The sequence below is a fragment of the Miscanthus floridulus genome, chromosome 8 (genome assembly GCF_019320115.1).
Source record: "Miscanthus floridulus cultivar M001 chromosome 8, ASM1932011v1, whole genome shotgun sequence".
Lineage (NCBI taxonomy): Eukaryota > Viridiplantae > Streptophyta > Magnoliopsida > Poales > Poaceae > Miscanthus > Miscanthus floridulus.
In genome coordinates, this window is record NC_089587.1 from 197,463,000 (window position 1) to 197,490,048 (window position 27,049).

General features: G+C 50.3%; 4 protein-coding genes across 4 annotated transcripts; 2 read left to right on the forward strand and 2 right to left on the reverse strand.

Annotated features, from left to right (window-relative positions):
- On the reverse strand, positions 1-4,119 carry LOC136474493 (plasmodesmata-located protein 8-like). Its single transcript, XM_066472061.1, has 3 exons — positions 2,951-4,119; positions 412-513; positions 1-287 (listed from the first exon to the last, which is right to left on the reverse strand). Exons 1-3 carry the CDS (start codon positions 3,747-3,749, stop codon positions 277-279), a joined length of 912 nt encoding a protein of 303 aa, XP_066328158.1. The 5' UTR covers positions 3,750-4,119; the 3' UTR covers positions 1-276.
- Positions 4,120-7,073: 2,954 nt separating this feature from the next.
- LOC136474494 (uncharacterized) lies at positions 7,074-12,806 on the forward strand. Its single transcript, XM_066472062.1, has 2 exons — positions 7,074-7,083; positions 12,313-12,806. The coding sequence occupies exons 1-2, from the start codon at positions 7,074-7,076 to the stop codon at positions 12,804-12,806; spliced, it is 504 nt and encodes a 167-aa protein (XP_066328159.1).
- A 1,590-nt stretch (positions 12,807-14,396) lies between these two features.
- On the reverse strand, positions 14,397-16,330 carry LOC136474495 (uncharacterized). The gene is made up of 3 exons (XM_066472063.1): positions 16,164-16,330; positions 15,861-16,131; positions 14,397-14,547 (listed from the first exon to the last, which is right to left on the reverse strand). The coding sequence occupies exons 1-3, from the start codon at positions 16,328-16,330 to the stop codon at positions 14,401-14,403; spliced, it is 585 nt and encodes a 194-aa protein (XP_066328160.1). The 3' UTR covers positions 14,397-14,400.
- A 3,558-nt stretch (positions 16,331-19,888) lies between these two features.
- LOC136474496 (auxin-responsive protein SAUR36-like) lies at positions 19,889-22,026 on the forward strand. Its single transcript, XM_066472064.1, has one exon. The coding sequence runs from the start codon at positions 20,322-20,324 to the stop codon at positions 20,910-20,912; it is 591 nt and encodes a 196-aa protein (XP_066328161.1). The 5' UTR covers positions 19,889-20,321; the 3' UTR covers positions 20,913-22,026.
- The last annotated feature ends 5,023 nt before the right edge of the window (positions 22,027-27,049 follow it).

Genomic DNA, 27,049 nt, shown 5'->3' on the forward strand with positions numbered 1-27,049 from the left:
TAGTGTACAGTGTCGTGAATGCTTCTGTATATTTCGCCAGGGCAAAGCCCAGAACAAATATTAAGCCGGCTTGTTCTAGCCGGAGCAGTATTTTTCTCTCACAACATTCCAGCATAAACAGTGTTTTCAACACGAACAGTAAATAATCCGTACCAGCCGAACACTTCCTATGACAGGCAACCCGGTGTAGGAGTTCATAATCAGGCCATACGACCATATCCAACAGTGAACAGAAACATGACACTGCTGTCCGCCCATCTCTGCCTTGTGGGGTAGCTAGCTTGAGCCTGCGGTGAAACGTAGCATAGGCTGATCAGATACTCCAGGTCGGCTCCTTCCGTCTTTTTGACTCGAGGGAAGAAGCAGGGTAAAAAAAAATAGAGTTTTAATTGAACCGGACTGGGGGCTCACATGCTTTTCTGAGGAAAGAGATGAACACCACGAGTGCTGCTACCCCCGCCGAGATACCGATTGCTATCGCCACGGTCCTCCCAGCGTCATCCTCAGGATTACCTGATCCCAAAGAATGCAGAATTTATAAAATAATAACTAGAGTAGCAGAGTATGACATCAACTCTCCATGTTCATTTGGCTTATAAGACATATTTTTTCAGCCAACGAATTGTACTTTTCTCTCACGATAAATCAGAAAACAGTACTTTCAGCCATGTTTTATCAGTCAAGCGAGCAGGGCGAGGACTAGCGCACGACTGTATATAGTGGCAGAGCTAAAGCTCCATGAAATTCTCGGATTCCTTGAAACTAGCTATTTATAGCTCTAGTAAATTTCTTTATCTAGAGCTAAATATACATTGAGAGCATTTACATGATTCATTTTATTTATAGTTTAGACGTGGATTTCAGAACTGAGTTGTGTCAAACGGACTAAAATTGACTAGATAGATATAAACTAGGCATTTTGTCTCTTGTTTACGCTGCTCGATGGGCCGATGGCACTCGCCGAGTGATTGCTTGCCGCCCATCATTTCTTCCAATGGTATTTGATACCCTCCAATTTTCTAGAGTGAAGTCAATTTAACCTCTAAAATTGTCATTAACCAGAAATCTTATATCCTCCAACTTTCAAAATTAGACGAAGTATCCTTCTACACCACTAAAAAGTGGCTTTGAGGGTGGTTTTTAGCCGCACCATTCTTTTTTAGTTCAACAAATTTGATAAACATTAGATAAAATTTTCAAGCCACGAAAAATATTTTCAAACTTCCAAAAAAATTGAGAAAACCCTAGATATATTAGGATAACATACACCAAAATAAAATATTTGGAACTTGTGAAATTATCTATCGAAGCTTCCAAATTTCTGATTGTGCTCTAGGAAAATGAGAAATATAAAATTATATATAAATTGTCCAAAACACACACACACACACACACACACACACACACACACACACACACACACACACACACACACACACACACACACACACACACACATATATATATATATATATATATATATATATATATAACTTAAAAATGACAACATAACCCAAAACTATTTTTAATTATATGAAGGGGGTGGTAAATTGTCCAATCTTGGAAGTTGGAGGATGTAATATTTCTAAATATATAGTTTCTAGATATATAGAAAATCACAAGTTCAAGAGGGTCAAATTGATTTCACTCTTCTTTTTAGTATAATACTACTTGTATTCTAAATTATAAGTTATTTTAGCTTTTCTAGATATATAGTTATTGTTATGCATCTAAATATAGGTTATGTCTAGATATATAACGAAAACTATGTATCTAAGAACCCAAAATAGCTTATAATTTGGTGGAATATAATAAATATACCTTTATTTAGTGCTCCCTCTATCCAAAACAAAGGTAATCTCTCTTTCCGATGAGTCAATTAATCTCATGTTTTGCTAGGTTTATATCAACATTTGTATCTCTAAATAGATTTATTATTAAAATATATTCAATGATTAATATACGGATACTTATTATCCACTCTAAATATTAGTGTTTTTGTTTGTATTTGCTTAAATTTAAAATTAATTGACTATTAAAAAAAAGATTTATATATATTTTTTTTCTTTTTAGGACGAGCGGAGTATTTGACCTCTAAACTAAGATTCCTGGCCTCTGCAGCAAGAGAATGAGCTTCTGGGCTGAAATGGCATGTCAACAATTAGCCCTGTTCGGCTTATCCAGAAGCCGGCTTGTTCGGCTTCTTTTTTCAGCCGGAATAGTATTTTTCTCTCCCAACAATTCAGTTAGAACAACATTTTTTAGTCAGTTTCAGCCAAAATTCAGCAAGCCGAACGGGCCAACGCGGAGGATCACCGAGATACAGGCACACGGCCTGAGTTACCATTTGCAACCGCAAGAACTCGCAAGCGCCAACTCTTCTCCTTTTTTTTTTTTGTTGAAATGAACTCTTCTGTATTCTTTCTCTCTTTTTTTGTTGTTGATAAACTCTTCTGCATTCTAGTGGCTAATAAGCTAAGCTAGGTAGTGACGGTGTGCTTTACTGTAACATCGATCCAAAAGGCAAAAGGCCGCAAAGTTTATGCTGGGGGCATATATTCTTTCAGTCCTCTTTTATCAGCTTTGGAAGTTTACCAGTCCGGAATCTATTCCCAGTTCCATATCACCCCACTCACCAGTCACACTCACACTGGTTGCAACCAAGCGACTATTCGCACACATGTAGGACCCCTCCGCTCTTTCTGCTTTTAAGATCTGGACTTTCGGTAACAAAAGTGTTTTTGTTTTAGTCCTACAGATTCGAGTTCGTGCGCATCAAAACTTATTAATCATGAGACTACAAAATGCAGTAGCATATTTATATAGTGCAAAAGGATAAAAGAATGCTAAACTAGGCAAACCTTGTCCCTTTTCAGCTTATAGAAATGCGATATGAAGATATGATGATGATTAGAACTTGACAGTGGTCATTGCATCTGCAACCACGTACCTTGCGACGATCGGACGTAGTTGGCGTTGGTCCAGTACCTCACGGAGCACTGCACCAGGTACACGTCGGCGGCGAGCGCGGCGCCGCAGGTGCCGTGGACCTGCGCCACGGCCTGCGCCAGGCACGAGGTGCAGTCGGCCGCCGCGACGCCGCCGAGGCACTGCGCGACGCCCTGCACGGGGCCCGAGGCGCTCACCTTATACCCGCCCGAGCCCGAGGCCGCCGCGGTGGCGTCGTCCACGCCCTGCTGCAGCTCCGACAGGACGGCGTCGCGGGACCTCAGGAACCAGGCGTCCCCGCTCGTGCCGGCGCTGCACCTGTGGTACGCCACGGAGGTGTCGGCGAGGGCGCGGCGGCCGACGAGGCCGCGAGCGGCGCCGTACCGCACGTAGCACCCGTCCGACTGCAGCGACGCCGCGGTCGCGCCGGCGCACACCGCGCCGAGCCGCGCCACCGTGTCGCGCACGCACGCCTCGCACTCGCCCGGGCGCAGGTCGCCGCGGCACTGGTACAGGCCGTAGGCGGCCGACGACGCCGCGCCGTCAGCCGCGGCGGACTCGGACTCGGCCTCCGGGGCGGCGCCGGAGGTGAAGCTGCTGTAGGTGGCGCCGGAGGACGCGGTGGAGGCCATGGATGCCAGGAGGGAGTTGAGGTTGCTCTCGAAGGCCGTGTTGGGCGCGTACCTGGACGGCGAGCACCCTGCGTAGAGGAACGTGCCCGGCGCGGCGTACGCCGCCGGCTCGACGTCGATGTGGAGGAAGAAGAATACGGCCGCTAGGCAGCCGACGAGCAGGTGCATAGTTGAAGGCTTGAGACTGTTTGCGCTGCCTAGACAGCAGTACCTAGCTAGGATAGTAGGACATGCAAACTCGCGAGTGATTTTGATTTCGTCTCGGTCGCCGCGAAGACGTATGTACGTGTGGCTTATACGGGGCTTAGCTTAACACAAAGACCGGTTTTAGCTCTCTGGAAGCTTCTGAGCCGCATTTGCATGCCTCGTGTGGCTGAGGACGGTTGGTGCTATGCTGCTGGCATCAGAGATTCTTCATTCTTGTGCGGCATCACGACCAAAAGCAATTCCTTTTGGGGGTGGACGACCATGCTTGAGCGCGCGCGATGGCAACTTTGGTGAGCCAGTAACAGTTGCTGCCGTTTCGACGAGTTCGCGTCTGTGTCTTAAGCTTTCGATGGGGAAAGAGAGAGCACGAGTTAGACGGCGAAAGAGTGGAAATTAATCCTCACGTCGCGGCAGCGGGCAGCGGCACGGTGGACGACGTCGGCCGCGTCCGTTAACCTGGCGAGGATGCTTGCGAGTTGCGAGTGCGACATCCGGGAGCGACGTGCAAGTGCAATCGACGTGAGGATGTGGCTCGGCGCGGCAGCGGTCAGTTATCCGCCGGCCTTTCATGCACGGCAGGGCAGCGGGGCCGGACCTGCTCTGCGGCAGCGGGCAGAATCGTGGTATGGTAAAGTTGGTAACTGAACAGTTTTTTTTTTTTTTGAGACAGAGAGAGGATAGAGATGACTAGAGAGAGCCCAGGAGGCCGGGAATGATTCTTCAGAAGCCTAGTGGGCTGTATGGGTAGGTTACCTACTAATGGGGACACTTGTATCTGGGCCTAAGAGGGCTGGTGATGATAGGCGAAGGCTCTGGGCTGGGCTGGACTTTTGTGCTTTACCTGCAAACAAAGGCCTTTGTAAAGCTTTGAAGTTGACTTCCAATTCCTCTGCTGCTAGGCATTCCCTAGCACGTAGTCCCTCCGTTCCAAATTATAAGTCGTTTGGTACATCTGTTATACATCTAGATATAATAATATGTCTAGATACATAATAAAATGGATGAATTGAAAAAGTCAAAACGACTTATAATTTGGAACGGATGGAGTACTAGATTATAAATCACTAACAACAGATTACACAGACAGACAAGTAATGGGACGAAACACGCCATGAACAGACATTGGCTTGGTGGTCTCCTTCGAAATAACTGTCCCGCGACGCATACGTCGAGTGCGACGGCGACCAGCGATCAGATAAGAAGCAAGGAGCTGACGCGGCGTGCCATCGCGAGCAGAAAACACGAGGTCGCCGTCTCCCGTGGTCGCTTTGGTTTAAGGAAGCTACGTAAGATTTTTCGTGCAGCAACTTGTCACCTGCAAATTTCCAAGGGTCAATGTTTCATTATGTTAACTGAAAGACAAACTAATTCAAGTAGCTCTACAATTGAGGTCTCTGCAATTGATTGAAAGGGAACAATATAGACGGTATCGGGAGTTCAGACGAAACAGCATTCAGATATTGTTAACTACCACTGCATAATGGTGACTAACTGACTGCAGAACACGAGGAAGCTCCCAATGTGAAGGCACAATTCAACACAACTATTATCCCAAGTACAAGAACAAGATCAACTGCAGAATAGTTTAGCATGGACATGATGTAATTCTTCACTCTAACTTGTGGAGGTACATGATCGTGCTGTTATGTGCGTCCTCATCAACCAGCAATCTAGCATGGTCAGTTTCCCAAATTGCAGGAGCCAAAGGCCAATATAAACACGAAGTCGACGCTTGAAACGGAGTGCAGATCAACTGACCTTCCAAGCTCCATAGAGACAGGAAGGGGGACAACTAAGGATTGCCTGACTCTGACTGCAACAGCCCATCAGTCGGCAGTCGGCACAGACAGACTGAAGAAAGAATATGATAATGTTTATAAGCAGATCACTAGGGGAGATTTTGAGTGTCTCCGCTAAGCAACAGGTTACTGTTGGGAACAGGTGAGTTGGAATCGTGTGTTATCAGAGCAGATCTCTGCGCTGCAGCTGTAGCATTGTTCTGGCTCCGAATCATTCGGTGACTGCGACGACCGAATATGCATGGATCTTCGTTGATCCGGCTCAGATTATTTTTGTCCATTCAGTTCTGCTCTATTTCAATAGAGTAGTAGCTACGTACTTAAGTTCAGAGATACCTTTTCTAAAAGACAAAAAAAAGGTGTTACTCACTGATCACTGAACTGAACGTTAGTTGTAACCAAATTCCAACAGTCAGTAGCCTCTCAGTGCATCCCAATAATATATCTCCCACAACCGATGGACGCTTATGCTTGGTTAAGACCTACTCCGTATGTTGCATATTGTTTCTGAATGAAAATAACATATGTAATTCGTGGATCTTTGTAGCATATATACAATACAACCATATTTTATCTATTCTTTTTACTTTGTCTTGGAATAGTAAGAGCATTGTACAGACTGCAGACTTTGCAATAGTCAATTATAGTAGTAGATGTTAGATGCGTTCAGCAACGAAATACGGAGGCGGTCGCTCGTCAGCTTGGCTAGGAGTAGAAAATTCAGAGAAGCTGACCGACCAGCTCTCCCTCCGTTCTCAATTTCTAGACGTTCCTGCCGGTTTTGCTCAGGGGAGGCTGCAGCTATATGTAACTGCTCTGACTTTATATATTGCGAACATGAACGTCTTCTCCTAGTTTTGGGGCGGTCGGTTCCAAGGCCCAAAATTTCTCCAGCAGATAGCACCTACGAGATGGAGCTTCAATTCGTCATTATTTAAGACTAGAAAAGGTTTCTGATCAGGTACTCACTCGTACAGTCAACCGTACTCGAGGTCCTTTGGAGGTACTTAGGGGCAGGGCCAAGACAGTGCAAGTTGTTTCAACTTTGAATAAGAGAACCCGATCAGCATGGATCCAAACCAAAGTGGACAATGGAGTGCACGCATGATCGTCGTCATTGGGTCTGTGTCAATTTCGCTCATCAAGTTGCTGTATGTATGGGCCCCTTTATGAATGAACTCTCGAAAAGAAACAAACTGATTGTGTATTAACTTTCAAAAAGGGATTATTGCATGGGCCCGTCAGCCTGATGAATCGATCCGTTGCTCGTAATCCTCGTCAGCTCCAACCAATGACTAGGATAAGCTAGTAGAGTAATCGATCAACAAACTAAAAAAAATAGTAAAGCTTAGCTTAGCTTTACTAGCTAGCCGTGACGCGAGCCATTTGCCGGTTGTCTTCTCCCTTGTACGCTTGTTTCGGTTTCTCCGCGACTTCTCTATGCCAAAGTAAGCGGCCGTCAGTGTCGTCCAGGCTTTATGACCTTATGAGCGACTGCATCCTTTTACGCTTTCACGGTAAGTACGGTCAGGGTACGGCTCTAAACTATTCGGAGAGCTCGGCGTTGTCGCGCCACCATTGCGTCGCCGCCACCCACCTCGATCAGATTCAGACCTCACCATCCGGACAACCACTTCTACGCCGCCGCTGCAGACGCATGGCTCGATCTGGGAATTGAACTCGATGGGATTCAGATCAGATATCCGGTGCATGCTGCGTAGGATATCACAGGCTCAAGAGGGAGGTTTTCTATTGCTTCTGCCTTCTGAGGTGGTTGGCTACTTGGCTGTGAGGTCAGTGGCGAACTGCCGTTTTGTCTGGCTGCTCAAGGCTCAAGCTACATATCTCCTCCATGGCTCCATACCACTCAGGAATCGTATCCCAGCATCGAGTTGTTTATAGTTTCGGCTGGAAGGAGAGAGCTGACCTTTTGATCCATCGATCAGGGGCTTCCCGCACGTGACAGATCGAGATGCCTGCCGCCCTACCAACTAACGGTTCAGGAAGCAGCAGCAGCAGCATAACGCAGTGATCGGGTGCGTGCGTGCACTACTTCATTCTGCTGTTGGAACGAACCAGGAACCATGCACGCATGTTCGTTGCTTCTTGTCAATGATTTCGACGCCGACTACTGGCCGGCCAGCTGGGGTATTAGCGGCGGCTTCACCACGGAGTTGGATCGAATCGTGTTATTACTGATTTAGTACTAGACTAGTAGTAAATGGGAACGCTGAGTGCCGTACGGTTCGTCGTCAATCCTTGCTTCGGCTGGAGAAGACAAAGCGAACCACGGAACGGAACTCCGAGGTCCGTACGGTACCGTACTGCAATCCTGCTGGTCTACTCCAGCTGCCACTCGTTCACTGGCATGACACGTTTGTGGAGTAGGAGTACAGAGAGTACGTACGCTGCACAAAAGTCAGTCTCATCCATCTGTACCCATTTAAAGTGGGTTTTCTTGGACCAAATCAAAAGGCCGGATTTTAAGCGAGTTTCGCCGCTTTAAGTTTCTTGGCTATTGACTCAGATGCAGAGCATTTCTCACGTGGATCATGGGTTCGTCAGATTTCGAGTCATCACATCGACATGGAGTTGAGTAGCCATAAGATAATTTGTGAAAAGTCTCCCCATAATATTGGCTTATATATTATTATAAGATACTCCTAGCGTTCAAATTATAAGTCGTTTTGACTTTTTGGTACATCTATACTATGTATCTAGATAAATAATATGTTTATATACTTAGTAAAATGGATGAACCAAAAAACTCGAAGCGACTTATTATTTAGAACGGAGGGAGTATGTAACATGAACGTACTACTCGTCGTGGAAGCTGGCATGGTATTAAATACTCTCTTTATTATAAATTATAAGATATTTTGGTCTTCTTAGATACATAACTTTTGTAATACACTTAGATATACATTATGTCTAGATACTCTCTCCGTCCTAGGAAGAATACAATTCTCGCTTTCTAGAAATCAAATTGAACTTTGACCAAAAAATTGATATTAAAAAGGTACTAACATTTATGATACATAAGTACATTTAAATTATACTAAGACATAGGTTGAGTCCTTATATAAATTATTACGACCAAAATTATGGGACTTAACCTCCAAACAACTTATAGGTAGAGTCCTTATATAAATTTGGATTCTCTTTTCCTCGACGAACTCTATTTTCTTTAATTCTGAATTATAAGGCATTTTGATTTTTCTAATAAATGTATCTAGAAAAGCGAAAAACGTCGTATAATTTGGAATGGAGAGAATACTGTAGATTAGCCTGTAAGAAAAAAAACTAGCCCGAAGAAAAAAAAAATTCCACATTTTATTGGTGGAAAACTAACATAACACACGTTTGGAAACGTGCCACGATAGCTGAAACAATTGCATAGTTCGCTTGAGGAAACCGCAACCCTCGTAATTAGATGTGTGCCGTAACAACTAAAAAACACCACTATCCCTTACAACTACGCAATCGACACAAAATGCGCACTAACAAAATCCGACGTGAGTAATCATTGCTAAGCTCACATCAGATCCGACTTCCCGCTAAGATTGTGAGCATCCACCGTGAAGTTGGCATGATGTTTCTCCCGTACCTTCATTTTTATAATCTCGCGTTCCAAAGAGGACCGAATACTACCAAAAATCATACTCCCTCCGTTCATTTCAACTTTCTTAGAGAGTCAAAACATCTTAAGTTTGACCAAAATTATAAAGAGAATTACAACGATTTATGACACCAAATATATATGCTATGAAAATATAATTGATGAAGAATCTAATGACACTTATTTGATATCATAGATGTTACTATTTTATTATATAAATTTGGTTAAACTTATAATGCTTTGACTCTCTAATAAAATTGAAATGATTTATAATTTGAAATGGAGAGAGTACATTCCCTCATTTTCCACATCCTAAAAAAATGAGACTATCATAACATTTTTCATAACCAACTACTCCCTCCATCCCTAAATAATTATCGTTTTTGCTTCCGAGAAACAATTTTGACTAAATATAATAATAATAATAATTATTATTATATAACAAAATTAATATCATTAGATACATCATTGAGTCTATTTTTATAATAAATTTATTTGAAGATATAAATGTTGTACGTATTTTTTACAAATCTAATAAAATTTATGGCACATAAAAAACGACAGTTATTTAGAGATGGAGGGACTATTTTCGCACCAACACTAAACACAAGAATATCATATTTCTAGCACAAACAACACGCATGACAGCATCAAGATTTAAACCCCACGATTCTATAGGAGGCAACCCCCACGTTGCGCACCCGAGAAACTTGCTCGTTTTAGCACGGCTTTTCTCCCCCGGAAATTAAAAAGAAGATACTACTACCAGCTGACAACTAGAGGCCAGAGGGTATCAGACAGAGTCAGAGACCTCACACACCCAGGCATGACTCATGAGGCGCCCAGCCCAGGTGTACTCCTACTTGCTGCCATTGCTGCTCCCAAAATGTGCGAATCCATAAGAAAGGACAGTCACGCTCGACGAACGGAAACCGAATCTGAACTGACAAATCTTCCTGTCAGCCGCCGTGCACGAACGCGGCGGACACGGCCGCGTTGTTGGGATCTCCAGGTCGATCACTGGCGATGGCGAAGTGGCAAGCACACGGATCGGATGCCGCACCGAGTGTCGTCCCCCGGTGAGTGGCCTTGAGCTTTCAGCGGGGCCTATCGGCCGGGCCTGTGTGCGTTTTTGTCTCGCATGATACACGCTCGGTTTTGTGGGACGGCGTACCACGCTTTTGTAGTTTTGTCAGCTGGCTGCGTCTCTGAGTCTGCGGTGCCGGCATACCGCAGGTCTGAGGCTGCCTGCTGGCCTGGGACTGGGACGTCGGTCGCGCGCCTTGCGCTCCCTCGTTCGTTTGTGCCTACTTTGCCAGACACCGTACTATTTGGTTGGCTGGTTCGTATCGTTACTGGTTCGTGAAGAAGTACTATCGGCTGGTTTGTGTGAGAGAAAAATACTATTCTGACTGAAAATTTACGATCGTTTACGACACGCCACAGCCAAACGAACAGACTGCTTGTCCGTCATTTGAAACGACAGATACCCACGTGTACACGCACACCTTACGCACAGTAACTCGCAAAGAAGTTTCAGCACAACAGCTTACAGTACTGTCCTACTGTGCCACAGAGAAGAAAAAAATGCCTTATTTAGGCTGCGTTTGGATCCACATGGATTGCAGAAGTTAGCTTCTAGAAGTCAGATTCCTATAAGCTAGATTACAAAAGCTAGAATGAGAGGTTGTTTGGATTCATAATAACTTCAAAAAGCTGGCTTATAGTACTATACAGTGTAAAATTACCCAAATGCCCTTACCTCTAAAAGATGGTTGCAATGTGTGGGCCAAAAAGTGAGGGACAAATTGGTCAAGTTCAATTCAGAAGCTGATAGAAGCTGGGTATCCTCAGCTTGCTAGATTGTAGAATCTAGAGGTGTGTAAATTGTATAAGCTGCTTACAAGCTGGAGCTATTTGGATCCCTTAGTAGGTTCCAAAAGCTGGCTTCCATGATCTGGAAGTACCAAAACAGGCCGGGTGGAATCACATGAACGAAACTATGAAAAACTCTAGTAAGAGCAACTCCAACCCAGCATGCAAATTGGGCCCCTATTTTTTTCATTTGCATGCTGGCCTGCAAAAAATAGGGACCCAAATTTGCTTCCAACTCCAGCCCAAGACCCTATTGCTACCCCTCCAGCCCAAGAACGCCCCAGCACCGGCGCCCCACCCGCGCGCCGCCAGCACCGGCGCCCCGCCCGCGCGCCGCTAGCACCGGTGCCCTCCCGCGCGCCGCCAGCACCTCCCGCGCTCTGCCAGCACCGGTGCCCCGCCCGCGCGCCGCCAGCACCGGCGCCCTCCCGCACGCCGCCTGCTCCGGCGAGGGAGTGACCGCCGACTGGGAGGAGAACCCAAGCCGGACCACCGACTGGGAGGAGAACCCAGGCCGACTCCGACGAGCAAGAGGATCAAGAAGCGCAGAAGCTTCTCCTGGCCACCGTGCCCGGGAGAAGCGGTGACGCCTGCCACTCAGCTGCGTCCGGCGCTGTCTCGTCCTCCTCTTCGATTGCGGTGGTGGTCGCCGTCGCTGGGTCCTTCGAGTTCGGCATCTCGGTAATCAAGCCCTTCCTTTGATGCAAATCAGTATTCAGTGACAATGCATAGTCTAATTCCAAGGTGCACCTAGCAACAACATGGACTTTGATTCTGAGATGTATTGGTATAGAGATGTACTGTAGTGTCTGCTACTGGCTACTGCTTATTCAGTTCTCCATGCATATTCAATTACTGATCATGCAGTATTCAGTTTAATTTCTCCTCAAATTAGTTCAATTGATGTACCTGTAGTATTGTTTTAGACAGTGGGGATGCATGAATTAGTTGATTACTATACTCAATTGTTTTAGACAGTGGAGATTAAGTTGCATTTATGTAAGCATTACAAGTGTTGAAGCATACTAGTTTGTGCTAGAACACATCTGCAGTGTGTATGCAGTATGTAGTGTTGAAGCATACAGTATGCAGTGTTGAAGCATACAGTATGCAGTGTGTATGCCAATTATATCATTGAGTCATGAATCTGATGAGTCATTAATACACTACAAGAACCTAAACATTTTGTTGCTATGGCAGATGTCAAGGTTTGGAACTAGAGCTCGTCGAGGGTGGGATGAAGAGGATGAATCTGATGACGACGACCTCTTCATCATTGCTGGTCTTCTTGAGGGCTCGAGGAGAAACAAGTGCAAGAAAAAGTTTCGTGGATCGTTGCCGGGTCGCCACAAAGTGCCACGGAACATTTCTGAAGGTCACAATCGCATCTATCTGGACTACTTCGTGGACCAGTGTGTATACACTGAGAAACATTTTAGAAGGAGGTTTCGGATGTCCAGGTCTCTCTTTCTGCGGATAGTGGATGCAGTGGAGTCTCATGATGACTATTTCCATCAGAAGCCCGATGCCATCGGAACTCTTGGCGCCTCTCCTATACAGAAGGTTGTTGCCGCTGTTCGGATGCTTGCCTACGGTATTTTAGCAGACTTCTTGGATGAGTATGTGAGGATGGGAGAGAGCACAATCATTGAGTGTCTGAAACATTTTGTGAAGGCTATCGTCGATGTCTTTGGTGAAGAATACTTGAGGGCCCTCAATGCCTAGGACATAGCCAGGCTATTGGCAATTAATAGTGCAAGAGGGTTCCCATGTATGCTTGGTTCCATTGATTGCATGCATTGGAAATGGGACAAGTGCCCAGTAGGTTGGAGAGGAGCATACGAAGGGAAGGAAGATGGGCCGACCATGATCCTTGAGGCCGTTGCATCACAAGATTTATGGATATGGCATGCATTCTTTGGCCTTCCTGGTTCTCTAAATGATATCAACGTTTTGCGCCGCTCTCCACTATTTCAGAGTCTGACTTCTGGGACGGCGCCACAAGTGGAATACATGGTCAATGGAAACAAGTACACAATGGGGTACTATCTTGCTGATGGGATATACCTAGCCTAGGCAACGTTTGTCAAAGCTTTTCAACATCCATAGGGCAACAAAAAGATCCACTTCACAATGGCACAAGAAGCAGCGAGGAAAGATGTGGAAAGAGTGTTTGGGGTACTCCAAGCTCGCTTTGTAATTGTGCGGGGTCCTGCAAGAATGTGGGACAAGGAAGATCTATGGTATATAATGCAAGCTTGTGTAGTCTTGCACAACATGATCATTGAGGATGAGCGAGATGAGGAAGATGATTTTAACTACCATCGGGAGGGTGTCCCTGTGTTGCAACCTATGGACTACCAACGTCATAATCCGCTTGTGCTAGAGGACTTCCTGAAGATACACGACGAGATTGAGGATAGGTCTTCACATGAGCGACTTCGGGATGATCTTGTAGAGCACTTGTGGGCAATTCATAGTTCTAGATAGTTAGAACTAATAGTTCTAGATAGTTAGGACTGTATGTGTCTTTTTCCTATATTCTTGGTTTACATGGCCACCTGAATGAGAGTTGTGTTGCAGAAATTGGATAGGGCCTGTTTGGCAGCTCAGTAAACTTATTCACTTGCAAGAGCTTTCCAATTATAATTATTTAACTACTGCTGTTATTCTGCATATTTGAACTATTCATAATGTTTAATTACACCAGGGATTTTGATGCTTTTGATTTACGATTGAGGCTTCCTGCTGTGGTTAGCAAATTGCTTATATGTTTTGGATTCTTGGGTACAGTCTCAATGAAGGACATCAGCTGCTGCAGGACATCAGCTGCTATAAAAGTCATGTGTTGTGCAGTGGCATGAACAACCAGTGAAGCATTTTTTCTACCACTTATACTGTAACACTTTGGTTCAATTTTTAGTAGCAGTGAAGCAACACTGAATAGAAGTGGCATGCTTTTGAACTTTTGTGAATGAAAGTAAAAATGTATAATAGTCCTAGAGCTAGGCAAGCTTTCTCTGAACTGTTGGGAATGAAATGTAATATATTATGTAGCACATTCAGATTCAGTACACTGATTATCAAGCAAAGACAGAGAGCAAGGCACATAATTCAAACTAAAGAAAAAGGTCTTTCACAAATGACCAAGGCACAGCCATAGTTTGTAGACTACATAATTCATATTACACATAGTACCCTCATTGAACTGAAGAACACACCAAGCTTTTCAACAGAGAGCAATAACAACAGAGAGCAATAAGATGCTAATTTTCTTGAGACATAAACTTAAGAAATGACCACTCCACTCTCACGAAACCTACACTCCACTCTCACCACTAGCCGTCTCGCTTACACTACCGCTCATCTCCTTCACAATCCGAGCTCTCTTTGCCTTCACATATGCCCTTTGATCATCATCCATGGTGGTGACATCACAAAACATAACTTTCTGTTCTTGCTCCCACTACAGACGCCACTCTTCCACCTCAATCCTGTGCTGCTCAAGCATCATATCCTTGTCCCACCTTTCTTTCTTCATCTTATATTCCTCGGTCTTGAGTACCACTAAGGTTTGCATCATATCCTTGTACTCATCCTCTCCTTCATTTTTTTCAGCTTCTCTTTGGATTGCTTTCTACCCGGAGGTTGGGTTGTCTTGGCAGAAGGAATTGAAGAGCTCTCTTGGCCTTGGGCAGTTGAGTCATAGTCTTGTTGAGTTCCTACGGAGAGGTTGAGCTCTCTAGACTTGGCCGGCCTCTTGCTGACTTCAAGTGTTGATTCAAACTTCTGAGTATGCCTCAACGTGAGCCAGCATTCTTCGAATTGACATTTTTTGCCCTTCGCTTTTCTGGCATACCTTTCATGGGCTTCCAGCAACTGTAGCAAAGATCAAGTGCGTGATTAGATATATAGCAGCGACAACATATGGGATGAACCAAGTGCAAGATGACATACATGTTCTTTGTATGAGATACCACTTGGATGACGACGCTCGATCTCCTCGTAGTAGCCTTGGATTTTTATGCACTCCTTTAGTATGATTCCAAAGCGATGCTCGAGTGAATTTGGAGTCCTATCGGACTCAAAGTCCTTGTTCCTGTGGAAATCATTAGCAATCCTCTCCCAATAAGTTTTTCCTGCCTGATCATTCCCTATGATAGGGTCATTGCTGATATGAATTCAGGATTTGCAAAGTTGGATATCTTCAAGACTAGTGTAGTTACTGCCTCGCTTGGATGCTCCTTTCCCGCCGGTACTTGGAGTGGCGGCCTGCTGATTCACCAATTCCAAATCATCATCCTTTTCCTATGTCATTATGTTTGTGAAATATTGTGAACTTGAAGCCCATGGTTGCTGCAAAGAATAAGAGACAGTCAATTTTCAGTGAAACTGAAAATGAGTACAGTGGCAAATAGATAGTCAACAATCTAACTGAATGCCATCTACTGCGACTGCTAGTATTCATGACTGATAAAAAAATTCACAGCATGACAACTGCTCATGACAAGAATTGAGCATGCCAACAACCAAATGATGCTCAGCTAGAAAATCCCTCCCCAACTAACACCAAATCTATCCCAACTCAGAGCTGTCATTGCAGACATTGAGGTCACATGTCCATCAGTTGTGCATGCACCAAAAATTCAGTTTCACATTCACACAAAATATTAGCATCAGAACTCAAATGGCATTCAGACCCATTGGCGTCAGATAGCATTCACATTGAGACACTAATCTTTGGAGCATATAGAACATAATCTTTGGGGCTAAACTCACCGAGTAGTCAGGCGTCCAATGGTTGGGGCTAAAGTCGTCGCCGGCGACCTCGTACACTTCTGCTGGTGATGTTGTCATTCTGCAGGCATCCCAGGTGGCGGCGTGAGGCTCTGTGAAGTTCAACGCGTGAGGGCCGAGTGGAGGTGGGTCGTTGGGGAGCTGATGAGAGAAGCCGACGCCGGCGCCAACGCCACCGCAGCTGGGAGAAGGCATCCGGCCACCACTGTCGCCGCCGCCGGGAGAAGGCATCCTGCTGCCGCTGCCGCTGCCGGCGGGAGAGGCATCCTGCCACCACTGCCGCCGCCGGGAGAAGGATGTTCTTGGCGACCAAGCAGGTTGGCGTCGAGAGAAGACGACGTGGGAGGACGGGAATGCGGCGCGACGAACGAAGCACGACGTCGCGTGGTAGACACCGACGGACGGGGAGGCAGCCCGCCTCCGGAGAATCCTCCTAACGCGTTGCTGTCCATAGGAGCAGAACCGGCGGGAGAAGAGGAAGAGGAGGCTCGCCGGACCAGGACCTTGCCGGATCCGCAAGCTCCGGGGCGGAGCTCGTCGGATCTGCGGGGTCTCGCCGGACAGCCGGGAGGAGCCGGGAGGAGTCGCTGTGGGGAGGAGCTTCCGCAGTGCTCGTGTGGAGAGGAGAAGGATGAGGCGCGTGCGGGAAGAGGAGCGGCGGCCACGGCGGCGGGGTGGCGGCGGGGGCGGAATAGGAGCCCCTGGTTCCTGGGGACCTGAAACTAAATTTTGGGAGTTCTCCTAAAATGAGAGTCCAAGTAGGAGCCCCATTGGAGTGGTTTTTTTTTTTTTTGCTCAAACCCCTAAAATTAGAATAGGGGTTTGTTTAGGGGCTCCACGGAGTTGCTCTAAGAAATGGATACCTTGCTGGCCGGGTGGCTGGGTTACCTATTTACCTTGCAGCTCAGAACGGTCTTCCAGGAAGGACGTTTCGTAGTCAAGTACAGAAGTCCACTCTGCGGAGATGGTGCGGTGGTGGGACCGGATCCGCGTCCTGCGCTTGCGCCATCTCAAAATTTTCGATAGGACCAACGGAATTTCACCTTGGGATATATAATTCCGAGAAGACCTACTTGGAATATCCATTCAGGTTAATTTGCAACTTGCCTGTTCCTGTGCGGAATGAAAATTTTGCAATTTGCACCGGCCATCTGGTCATCGCCGGTCAGGCCGGTTATGCGCCGAATGAAAATACCGTTACACTCTTTTAATTAGAGTGAAGATCAGTTTCTGGCCCACTAAATTTAAGTTCTGGCCATGACTTAAGTTCCTCTGATTATGTTCCTCTATATTTTTAACCGCGAGATCTAAATGAATGAAAGGCTCATGTATTTTCAAGCACGGTAAAATTTCTCTATAGGTCCATCAACTTTTAAAGTGGCTAAACTTAGTATGTTGTATCACTTAGATTCATATCCCTCCATGTGGGCTTTTCATGTTGTGGCCTGCTGATTTGTCCTTCTAAAGTAACTATTGACGTTTTATTTCGTCAAACATGTCGTGGACGTGCGAGCAGGTGCCGTAGCCGCCGTTGCGGGCGCTCGAACAGGCCTGCCGCGGCCACGCGGGCACACGGGCGAGGTACGGAGCGCTCGAGGCTTGGCTGTGCCCCCAGGCTAGGCTGGCTGCGTGCCGCTCTCCCATCACCGTCAGCACGACCAGCTGCAACGTAACGAGGCACACCCGGAGCACCCATCCTCGGCCACACTCTTCGCCGGCGTCGGCGCCCCGCCACCGCCATGGGCGTGCGCGCCCGGGCAGCCGCGCTCTGCCCCGTAGCCGCGGCCCCGACCGCACGTCACCGCCACCGCGTGGACCTCACGGGCCCCGCAGCTACCGCCTCCGTGCTGCCGGCGGCCATCTCCGTGAACGCGCGCGAGTAGGCGAGCGAGGACACGCGAGCAGGCGCCGCCGCCGCCGCTGCGGGCGTGCATGCGAGCCGCCGCGGCCACGCGAGCGAGTAGGAGCAGCCAGCGTGTGGACGCGCGTGCGAACAGGGGGTGCGAGCACCGTCACACAGAGAGAACAACCGCCATGCCACTGCACGCCGCGAGCGCCAGCGGCGTGCTCGCGTACGTCGCCCTCGCCGGTGCCAGGTGCTGGTGCCACGGCGTCGAGAACCCACTGTTTCGCAAGGCCGCCGCGTACGAACCCGGAGTAGGGGCGCCGAGCGGGCGCGTGTGGGTGAGCACTGAGCAGCCGTGTGGGCGTGCGCTTGCGCGTGCAGGGTCACGCGAGGAGGAGAAGCGGGGCTTGGTCGCGGGGTCCAGCCGCGGCGCATGGAGTGCGCAGGTCGGAGGCGGCATCGAGGCTTGGATGTGGTGCTTGTGTTGCATGAGGCTCGAGCGCGGGCGGCAGCCGTGGATCCGCGGTGGAGGAACAGAGAGCCAGCGCGTTCTGTTGCTGTGCTGGCAGACAAGGTGGTGGTAGTGGAGGAGGTGCAGTCTGGCCGCAGCCCGTCTGCCGCAGCCTGCGCCACCGGGGTGGTGCCGGCAAATGCGGTCAGGAGCATGGCCACCCGTCGCGCACATGCGTGCTCGACGGATGCCGCGTCGGAGCTGGACTCGAGCGCACGGGGATTCCCAGGAGGAGGATGGCGGCGCCAGTGCGTGATGCCAGTTCAGGGCCGCGCGTCGCGGCTGCCGGCGCCAGCAAACCCATAGCAGCGGAGTGCGGATGCTCGGGCGGTCGACGTCGACGCGGGTGACTGAGGCATCGAAGATCGCGGACAGTGGCCGACCTCCCTTGCCGGCCTCGCGCGGCAGCCAGCCCGCTCGACCAACCCCAACGTGGTTGCCCGGCGTAGCTTCTGGGTGCTCGCGTGGCAGCGTCACTGCACCAGCACGGGCAACCGGCCGCTCGCACGCCCGTGTGGCCGCGGCACCGGCACCGGCTTGCGCGCTCACAACGTGTTTGACGAAATGAAGGGTGAATAGTTGCTTTAGATGGACAAGTCAGCAGGCCACGTCAGCATAAGAAGCCCATGTGGAGAGATATGGACCTAAGTGATACGACATACAAAATTTATGAACCCAAAAAGACACTTTGAGAGTTGATGGACCTAACTGAAATCTCCTGACAAGTTAATGAACCTCTGGTGTATTTAACTCTTCTCTGTGTATATCATATTAACTTTATCCTAAATCAAACATTTATACTGCGACACCTGTTTATCACCGGAATCCATGGCGACCATCGCCAAACTCCACCAAGAGATTTGGCGGCGGCGATAGATCCCGAGTTAGGAGGCGATACTTCATCGGGTGATGGTCTCGACATGTCGATTCAGTGCCGCCTCTATCTTCGTCCTTCCTTGGTCGTGAGAACGAGCAGGTCTGCAGGCCTCCATCTCGGCGTCACTTGTGGAGGTCTGCAACTGCCATGGGAGAGAGAAGCCAAAGGAGATAGAAAATATATTTTATTCCAAATTTTTGGCCATTAGCCATATGGATATATTAATCGTTGCTCTTCCTCTTTCATCCTCACAATGTATACGGGTATATCTTTGTGACGTCGCATGGACTGCTTTTGGGCACATTGTGGCTGTACCCAACTAAAAAAAAGCTTCATATACTCAAAGTATACGGTGAGACATGCACGGCGCACCCATGTACGTAATATAATGTTGTAGTATTGTTCATTTTATTTAAAAAAAACTAGTTCCATACACTTTTGGATGCATGATAGAGGTGCTATAGAATATGTGCAAGATATATAGAGAAAGATATGTCAAGTTTGGAGAAAAGAAAAAGATATGTCAAGTCAAAGAGAGAAGATACGACCGACGTCTATGTTTAGTATATGCATGAGAAATTTGGCAAATGTTCATTGGACCACGTTAGCATTGATTTGTTCCACTTACGACTGAAGAAAAAAAAACAGAACATTTGAGAGCCTTGAGCCATATGCCCCGGGCCCCCCTGGCGAGAAAAAAAAAAGTTTAGCCAACCGAACGAGGTTGAGCCGTCCCGCATAGTACGGTGCTCGGTGCTCGGTGCACCGTGTGTGTATCACACCGTCCAAAACCACCACCGGCAACGGGGCGGGACCGACGAGAGCCCGGAGGGTCGCCACCTCAAGCGAACCTCGCCATGTTCCACACAAAACCGCGCTGGAATCACGGGCAAAACGATCAGAATCGCCCCCTCGCTCTCGCTCCGGCTCCCCCACACGGCCACACGGGCCGAAGGCGGAGTCAGCTTGCACCCCACACGCACGAAGCGCTCCTGCCGCCCGCGCCCACACGCCATTCCGCCGCGCACAGGCGCACAGCACACCGCCTATAAGACAACCCGCGGTGTCGCGCACCCTTGCCACCGGCCACTAGGACGTCGCAGCTTCCACGCCTCCTTACGGTTTATCCAAGCACAGCGAGAAAGCGGAGACCTTTGCGCGAGTGCGCTCGATCTCGTTCCAGCTCCAACAGGCAACAGCAGTAGTGGTATGCTGACGAGGCGGCACGGAGGGTTCCGGCTCGGCCGGAAGTTGCTCAGCGCCTGGCGCTGGGTGCTCTGCCACCGCCGGCGCCGCCGCGGCCGCGGGTACCTCCGCCTGCAGCCGTGCCAACAAGGACGACGAGGCAGCAACAAATCCCCGTCGACGTCCCCCCTGGCGGATGCAGCGGTGCGCGCCAAGAAGCAGCAGCAGCAGCGCGATGAGTCTGGCTCGCCGCGGATGCTCACGTGGGGGCGGTCGCTGGCGAGGCGGATGAGGCTCTTGCGGCAGCGTGCGGGAGGGGGGAAGGACGGCCGGCTGCTGGAGGACGCCGCGGCGGAGGCCAGCACGCCCAAGGGGCAGGTGGCCGTGTACGTGGGCGGCGCCGAGCCCGGGGGCGAGTCGATGATGCGGTACGTGGTCCCCGTGGTGTACTTCAACCACCCGCTGTTCGGAGAGCTGCTGCGCGAGGCCGAGGAGGAGTTCGGCTTCCAGCACCCCGGCGGGATCACCATCCCGTGCGCGGCCTCGCGGTTCGAGCGCGCCGCCGCCGTGGCCGCCGGCGGCGGCGGGAAGAAGGTGCCTGCTGGATGGTGGTAGCAGCACGTGGCCACACGGTGGCCGGTGTACATACACACATGCATGTCCCTCACCCTCAGCCTCTGCCTCAGCCCTCAGGAGGATCCCGATTCCTATGGCATGAGGACAGATCCTTCTTCTCTCTCTCTCTCATTAGTTTGACTTTTTTTTTGCCCTCTTGCCCCGTTTCCTTGTGTGGATTGAGGGGCCATTTGGTAGCGCTCCCGGAACCACTCCGGGAGCCGCTTCACCTAGTCGCCAACCAAACAGGTGTTCACCGCTCCGCTCCTTCGAAGAAGCCTCGGAAAACGCGCTGAGAGGAGGCACGAGAGAGAGAGCCGGAGCTGAAAATACTAGCTTCCTCTGTCCAGGCATGTGGGCCCTCCCTAAACTGCCCTTCCTCCGAGCGTGGGCGAGGCGGAGGCAGACTGAGCAGACACGCCGGCGCCCGGGCGAGGTAGAGGCGGTGGAGAAGCCAAGCCGGAGTGCCGGCGAGGCGCAGGCGGCCGAGCAAGCTCGCCGGAGCGCGGGGCAAGGCGGTGGCGGCTGGAGGAGACGCGATGGCCGGCAAGGGCGGCACAGAGGTGCGGCAATGGCAAGGGCGGCGCTGAGGTGCAGCAACGGCTTGTGGCCGAGACGACGCACTTCCACGCCATGTGCGAGCCTGTGAGGCCGGGAGATCGAGGAAGATGAGGATGTGGAGCAGACGGACGAGCGGCTACAGCTGAGAGAGAAGATGAGGACACGGTGGGGAGAAGAGATAAAGTGGAGAGAGAATGGAAATAAAGAGAGAAAGGAAAAGGAAAAGGAAAAGAAAAGAGAAAGGGTATTATGAGTATTTCACACATTCCAACAATAAAGAGAAGTTATTTTGCCAAACGGTCAAAAAATCGGTTTCAGCTCCACGAATGAAGCTGCTCCACAGGTGAAGCCATATTTGAAACTGTTTTGGCTGGAGTCGGAGCCTAGGCCCCGAGCATGTGCCCCGTGGGATGCGAGGAGGATGCATAGTTGTAGTTTGAGAGACGAACAAGGCTATTTTCGGGTCAGCAAAAACATGTTCTGATATGATTCCCCCCAACTTGCAAGTCCATGTTAGAAAACATGCATCAGATATGTACTCACGTGAGGTGTGTCCCCCCCCCCCCCCCCCCCCCCCCCCCCCCCAACATAGGAGTACTACTTAGTATGTTGAAGTAGCGATGCTACTTTGCGCTAAAAACGGAAGCACCGAAAAAAGGAGTAATTGAGCTTATGGAATGATCTCGTTGCTACTACTTGTTCAAAGTTAAGTTGTCCCCAAGTGTGTTCTGTTCTATCCGTTAGTGTCTAGAGACCTGGTACTCTACTTCCTCCAAGGTTGTTGTACTTGTACTGCTACTGGGTCGTCCGTAGACCCCGGCTGAAATGAGCAACCTCGACGGATTGCCGCATTGTGGTTGTGGTAACCTGGGCCTGGCCCTGGCTGAAACAGTGCGCCGCTTTTGTCTGATGCTACAACTGCAATGCAGCGTCCAAAAAAAAAAAAAAAGGGAAAAAGTCTACTTAACCCCCCACCTTTCATTGTTGGTCTACTTCACCCCCAACTATAAAACCGTCTGTTTTACCCCCAGAACTTTCCAAAACCGTCTACTGTAGCAAACCCGCTGTTACTATAGCGGTAAAGTAGACGGTTTTAGAAAGTTCAGGGGGTAAAACAGACGGTTTCATAGTTGGGGGGTGAAGTAGACCAAGTACGAAAGGTGGAGGTTAAGTAGACTTTTTTTCAAAAAAAAAAAAAAACTGCAATGCAGCAGTCCCGGTCCCGTACCTGCGGCCGCTGAGCTGCTGCACCCCAGACAGATCGACCCCAGTAGATCAAGGTCGTGCAACTCCTCTGTTTGTTTCCGTTTCTATAACAACAAGGGGGTTGGTATCTGTAGTTCTCCGATCCACTCCACGGTGTGCGTCATCAAGAAGGGGGTTCGTATCCGGAGCCGGCTGCTTACTCCTCACAAAACACTGTTCATCTACCCGCCAGAACAGTATTTTTCTCCCGCAACAAATTAGCCGAAAACGACCGGCCGGCTTTAATCAAGCTCAGCCGAACAGACTAGCCATCGATTGAATTGAACTGATCCAACTCCAGTTGTCAGCTCGCGTATCATGATGCATTGAACTCCAACTCCAAGAGGGCATGCTGCAAATCAACTAATCAAGCACGCTGGTGTCCAGTTCGCATGTACACATCAGGATCAGGTCCTTTTTATTGCCCCCGCTCGCGTCTGCGCGGCTAGCTAGTTCCCATCCACGCTGGCCTGCTGGCTGCGCACTTGTTGCGCGTGCACTGTGCACCGCTCCCCGGTGGCCACTGGCCACGCGATCGAGCTCCGCAACGACGTTACGCAACCGATGAGGGCTGGTTTTCGCGAACACGCGGGTAGCTAGGGGTGTTGAGAGAGATGAAAGCATTGGATGGGGATGGGCCTCTTGAGATGCCGAGTGGACGGAGCAGAGTAGCCTAGCATGCCCATCCGCAGAAGGTTTTCCAAATGCCTGTTTTTCCTTGAGAGCAGCGGTAGCCGGTAGGTACGCTCTGCGTGGATCGTGGTACTTGTGTACTTTGGACTGTTGGAACGACTACCGTGAAAGGCACGGGAAAGCGAGTGAGCGCGACTACAGGCGCCAGGGCGAAAAAATATCGTACGCAGTTGCAACTCTGTCCACAGTTGCAACGAGTGCCTAGCTAATTTGCCAGCGTGAATGATAGGTTGAGATTTGTAACCTATGGAGTAGTAGTGACACAGGGCATGGTCCTGCGATCGACCAAGTGAAGAGGCATTAGGACCTAGGAGTAGGGCAGGAGTACTCAGATTGGCCTCGAAGCAGACGCAGCAACGAAGCTGCTTGACGTTATCTGTCGACATGTATATCGACTACACTACGCAACATTCAGAGTAGCGATCCATGTGGTGTACTTGTACCGAACGGGTGCGGACAAATGGCTTGAGAGGCCTCGTGGAGATTTTAGGCTTTGAAACGACTGAACGGGGGCTTCCTCGCAGAATGAACGTCGATTAATCGGGGAACGCCACCAAACCTGCCCTGCGCTGTGCCCCTGTTGTAGTGGCTCGCAGTAGTACTAACATGGTATGGGCTTGTTTGTTACTCCCTCCATCCCAACTTACGAATCATTCCATGAATCTTGGTGTCGGTGTTTTGGACTGGCAGACCCTCAACCAACTAATGAAAATATATTGCGTGTCTATAATCCCAGATGGTGATACAAAGAGGCATTAGGTTTATACTGGTTTAGGCAATAGGTGCCCTACGTCCAGTCTAAGAGAGCGATCTTGTATTCCTTGCACCGAGGTGCTTGTAGTAGGGGCTTACAAGCTGAGCGAAAGAAGAAGCTAGTCCCAGGTCTCTGCGTAGTGGCGTGAGTTGCTTGAGGTGTTGATCTCTTGCAATGAGGGGGCGTGTGTGTTATAGAGCGTTGTGCGTTGCTTGCGCGGGTATGTGTTCTGATTGCCCACGTGTGAGTCCTCGTCTCTAGAGGCGGTCCTGGTCGCTCCCTTTTATAGTTGAAGGGAGGCACAGGGGCGGTACAAATATTTGCTACGTGGCGTTTTGTGAGCGGAGGCGGTATGCCGAGCCCTGTAGCTCGTCACTGTGGCGGCATGGTCGGTGGAGCGGCCTTGTCCTCGGTGCACTGGAGCGACGCACCGGTCACGCCTGATCCTGTGCGACGTGGGAGCTCCTGCGGCTTGGCGCAGGGTATGGTGCGTGCTGCAGACGACGTGCCGGTCGCTGTACGTTGACAACGTAGAGAGCTGATGCCCAGTCGGTGCAGAGGCTGGACCCTTGTGGGGGGCTCGGCGGGTGCGAGTCCCGAGGCTACAGGAGCCCCGAAGCGGATAGCCGAGGCTCGGAGGGAGCAGTTGGTCTTGTACGCTGATTCCGAGGCTACAGGGACCCAGGCTTGACTCTCCACGCCACGCTGTCCTTGGAGCAGGTGGGGTTAGACAGCACAGTGCAGCACGAGTGTCAGTCATGGGCACAGCACCGAGCACAGCGGCCGGTAACCCCCGCCCCGTCCTGTCTCGGACGGCATGGCGTCGATGTGACTCACGTCTCGTCGGTCACTCCGCTGTATCGAGCCGTCGTTCGGCTAACGTCGCGGGAGTGGTTGGACGTGTTAGTTGGACGTGACGTCCTGTCAGAGGAGTCGGTCAAGGTGGAGGTGACGGGGTTGATGCCGAGCCGGCCTCGAGCGAGGCGGAGAATCGGTACCTCGTCCGAGGTCTTGCGGTTTGGGGCCTCGAGCGAGGCGAAGAATCGGTTCCTCGTCTGAGGCCTTGCGCGGGGCCTCGGTCAAGTCGGAGAATTGGTACCTCGTCCGAGGCCTTGCGGTTCGGGGCCTCGAGCGAGGCGGAGAATCGGTACCTCGTCCGAGGCCTTGCGGTTTGGGGCCTCGAGCGAGGTGGAGAATCGGTTCCTCGTCCGAGGCCTTGCGTGGGGCCTCGGTCAAGTCGGAGAATTGGTACCTCGTCCGAGGCCTTACGGTTTGGGGCCTCGAGCGAGGCAGAGAATCGGTACCTCGTCCGAGGCCTCGTAGTTTCATTTTGGGCCGAGCCCGCTTCGGGTGAGCCCGGATATTGTTCGAGGTGGGCCGGGCGGTCCAGCCGAGCCTCGGATAAGGTGGAGGTTTGCCGGTGTTTGTCTCTTAGCTTCAATTTTTACAAGGTCTAAGCGATTTTTTTTGGTTCTTGCTTAGGGGACCCCTTTTTATGGTACCCGACAGTAGCCCCCGAGCCTCGAGGAGAGTGTGAGCGCTTTTCCTGAGGTTTTGACGAGACTTGGTGTCGGGTACCGTAGAACGGGGTACCCCGAGCGAACATCAAAAGGGTCACTTAAGTCCCATCAAAAAACAAAGCTAGAAGGAAAGCCGTGGGCCCCTCACCGGCCACACCCGAGCCCATCAGGCTCCCCGCCTCGCCTCGAGCCTCACGCAAGAGGTCTCGGTGTCCTGACGCAATCTCCGCCTCGCGCGAGGCTTTTCACGGAAGGCCTCGGCAGGGAGTGAAATCTCTGCCTCGCGCGAGGCCTCTCACAGAAGGCCTTGGCAGGGAGTCCGATCTCCGTCTCACGCGAGGCCTCATTCTCCGTATCGCGTGAGGCCAGCTTATCCATAGCCCGTCGCCCCTGCCTCGGCCGGTCTTCCCGACAGCACGTCATGTCCCATTAATACGTCAACCACTCCCGCAATCTCAGCCGGACGATGGCTCGACACCACAGAATGGCCGACGGGACATGAGGTCGCATCAGCACCATACCGGCTAAGACAGGGCACGACGGGGATTACCGGTCACTGTATCCTGACGCTGTGCCCACGATCAGCGCCCGCACTACACCGTGCCCCGCGATCCCCGCCTCAAAAACAACACGACATGGACGGCCTGGCCCGGGTCATCACCATCTCCAAGCTAGCACACCGGATCAACCGCTCTCTCCGAGCCTCAGCACTATGCACCAGAGTCTCGGCTACCTCAGGATTCGTGTCTGCCGAGGCCCCCCTCTACGGTGCAGCCTCGACACCGACCGAGCCTCGGCCTCGCGCACAGTCAATCCACAGCGATCCGCACCCCGACCGCCGCACCTACTCCGAGGCAACCCAGGAGCTCCCATGACGCACAGGGACGGATGTGACCAGCACGTCGCCCCAGCGCTCCAAGGACGGACCGCTCCGACGACCGCGCCACCACAGGAATAGGCTATAGGGCCCGGACACGCCGCCTCTGTTCACATGACACCGTATAGTTAGCACATGTACCGTCCTTGTCCTCCCTTCAGACTATAAAAGGAGAGGACTTGGGCCATTTTAGGGGGGACTCACAGAGAAGAAGGCCCTGTAACATACACTTCCCAGCCGCCTGAGAGCAACGTCTCAAGCAGCCCACGCCTCGCCGAGACCGGGGACTAACTCCCTCTCTCACCTAGCTTGTAACCCCCTATTACAAGCACTTCGGTGCAAGGAATACAAGATCGATCTCTCAGACTGGACGTAGGGCACCGATTGCCTGAACCAGTATAAACCTTGTGTCTCTTTGCATCACCATCAGGGACTGGGAGCACGTAGTTCAAATTCACTAGTCGGTTGAGGACCCCCCCGGTCCAAA

What these genes read in the sequence shown, in the direction of transcription:
- LOC136474493 (XM_066472061.1), bottom strand. Translation starts at nt 3,749, where the DNA reads ATGCACCTGCTCGTCGGCTGCCTAGCGGCCGTATTCTTCTTCCTCCAC. An exon ending in CTACGTCCGATCGTCGCAAG is followed by an intron (nt 514 to 2,950) that starts GTACGTGGTTGC and finishes CTTTGGGATCAG; the next exon opens with GTAATCCTGAGGATGACGCT.
- LOC136474495 (XM_066472063.1), bottom strand. Translation starts at nt 16,330, where the DNA reads ATGGACAGCAACGCGTTAGGAGGATTCTCCGGAGGCGGGCTGCCTCCC. An exon ending in CAAGAACATCCTTCTCCCGG is followed by an intron (nt 16,132 to 16,163) that starts CGGCGGCAGTGG and finishes TGCCTCTCCCGC; the next exon opens with CGGCAGCGGCAGCGGCAGCA. An exon ending in ATTGGACGCCTGACTACTCG is followed by an intron (nt 14,548 to 15,860) that starts GTGAGTTTAGCC and finishes TGGCGTCTGTAG; the next exon opens with TGGGAGCAAGAACAGAAAGT.
- LOC136474496 (XM_066472064.1), top strand. Translation starts at nt 20,322, where the DNA reads ATGCTGACGAGGCGGCACGGAGGGTTCCGGCTCGGCCGGAAGTTGCTC.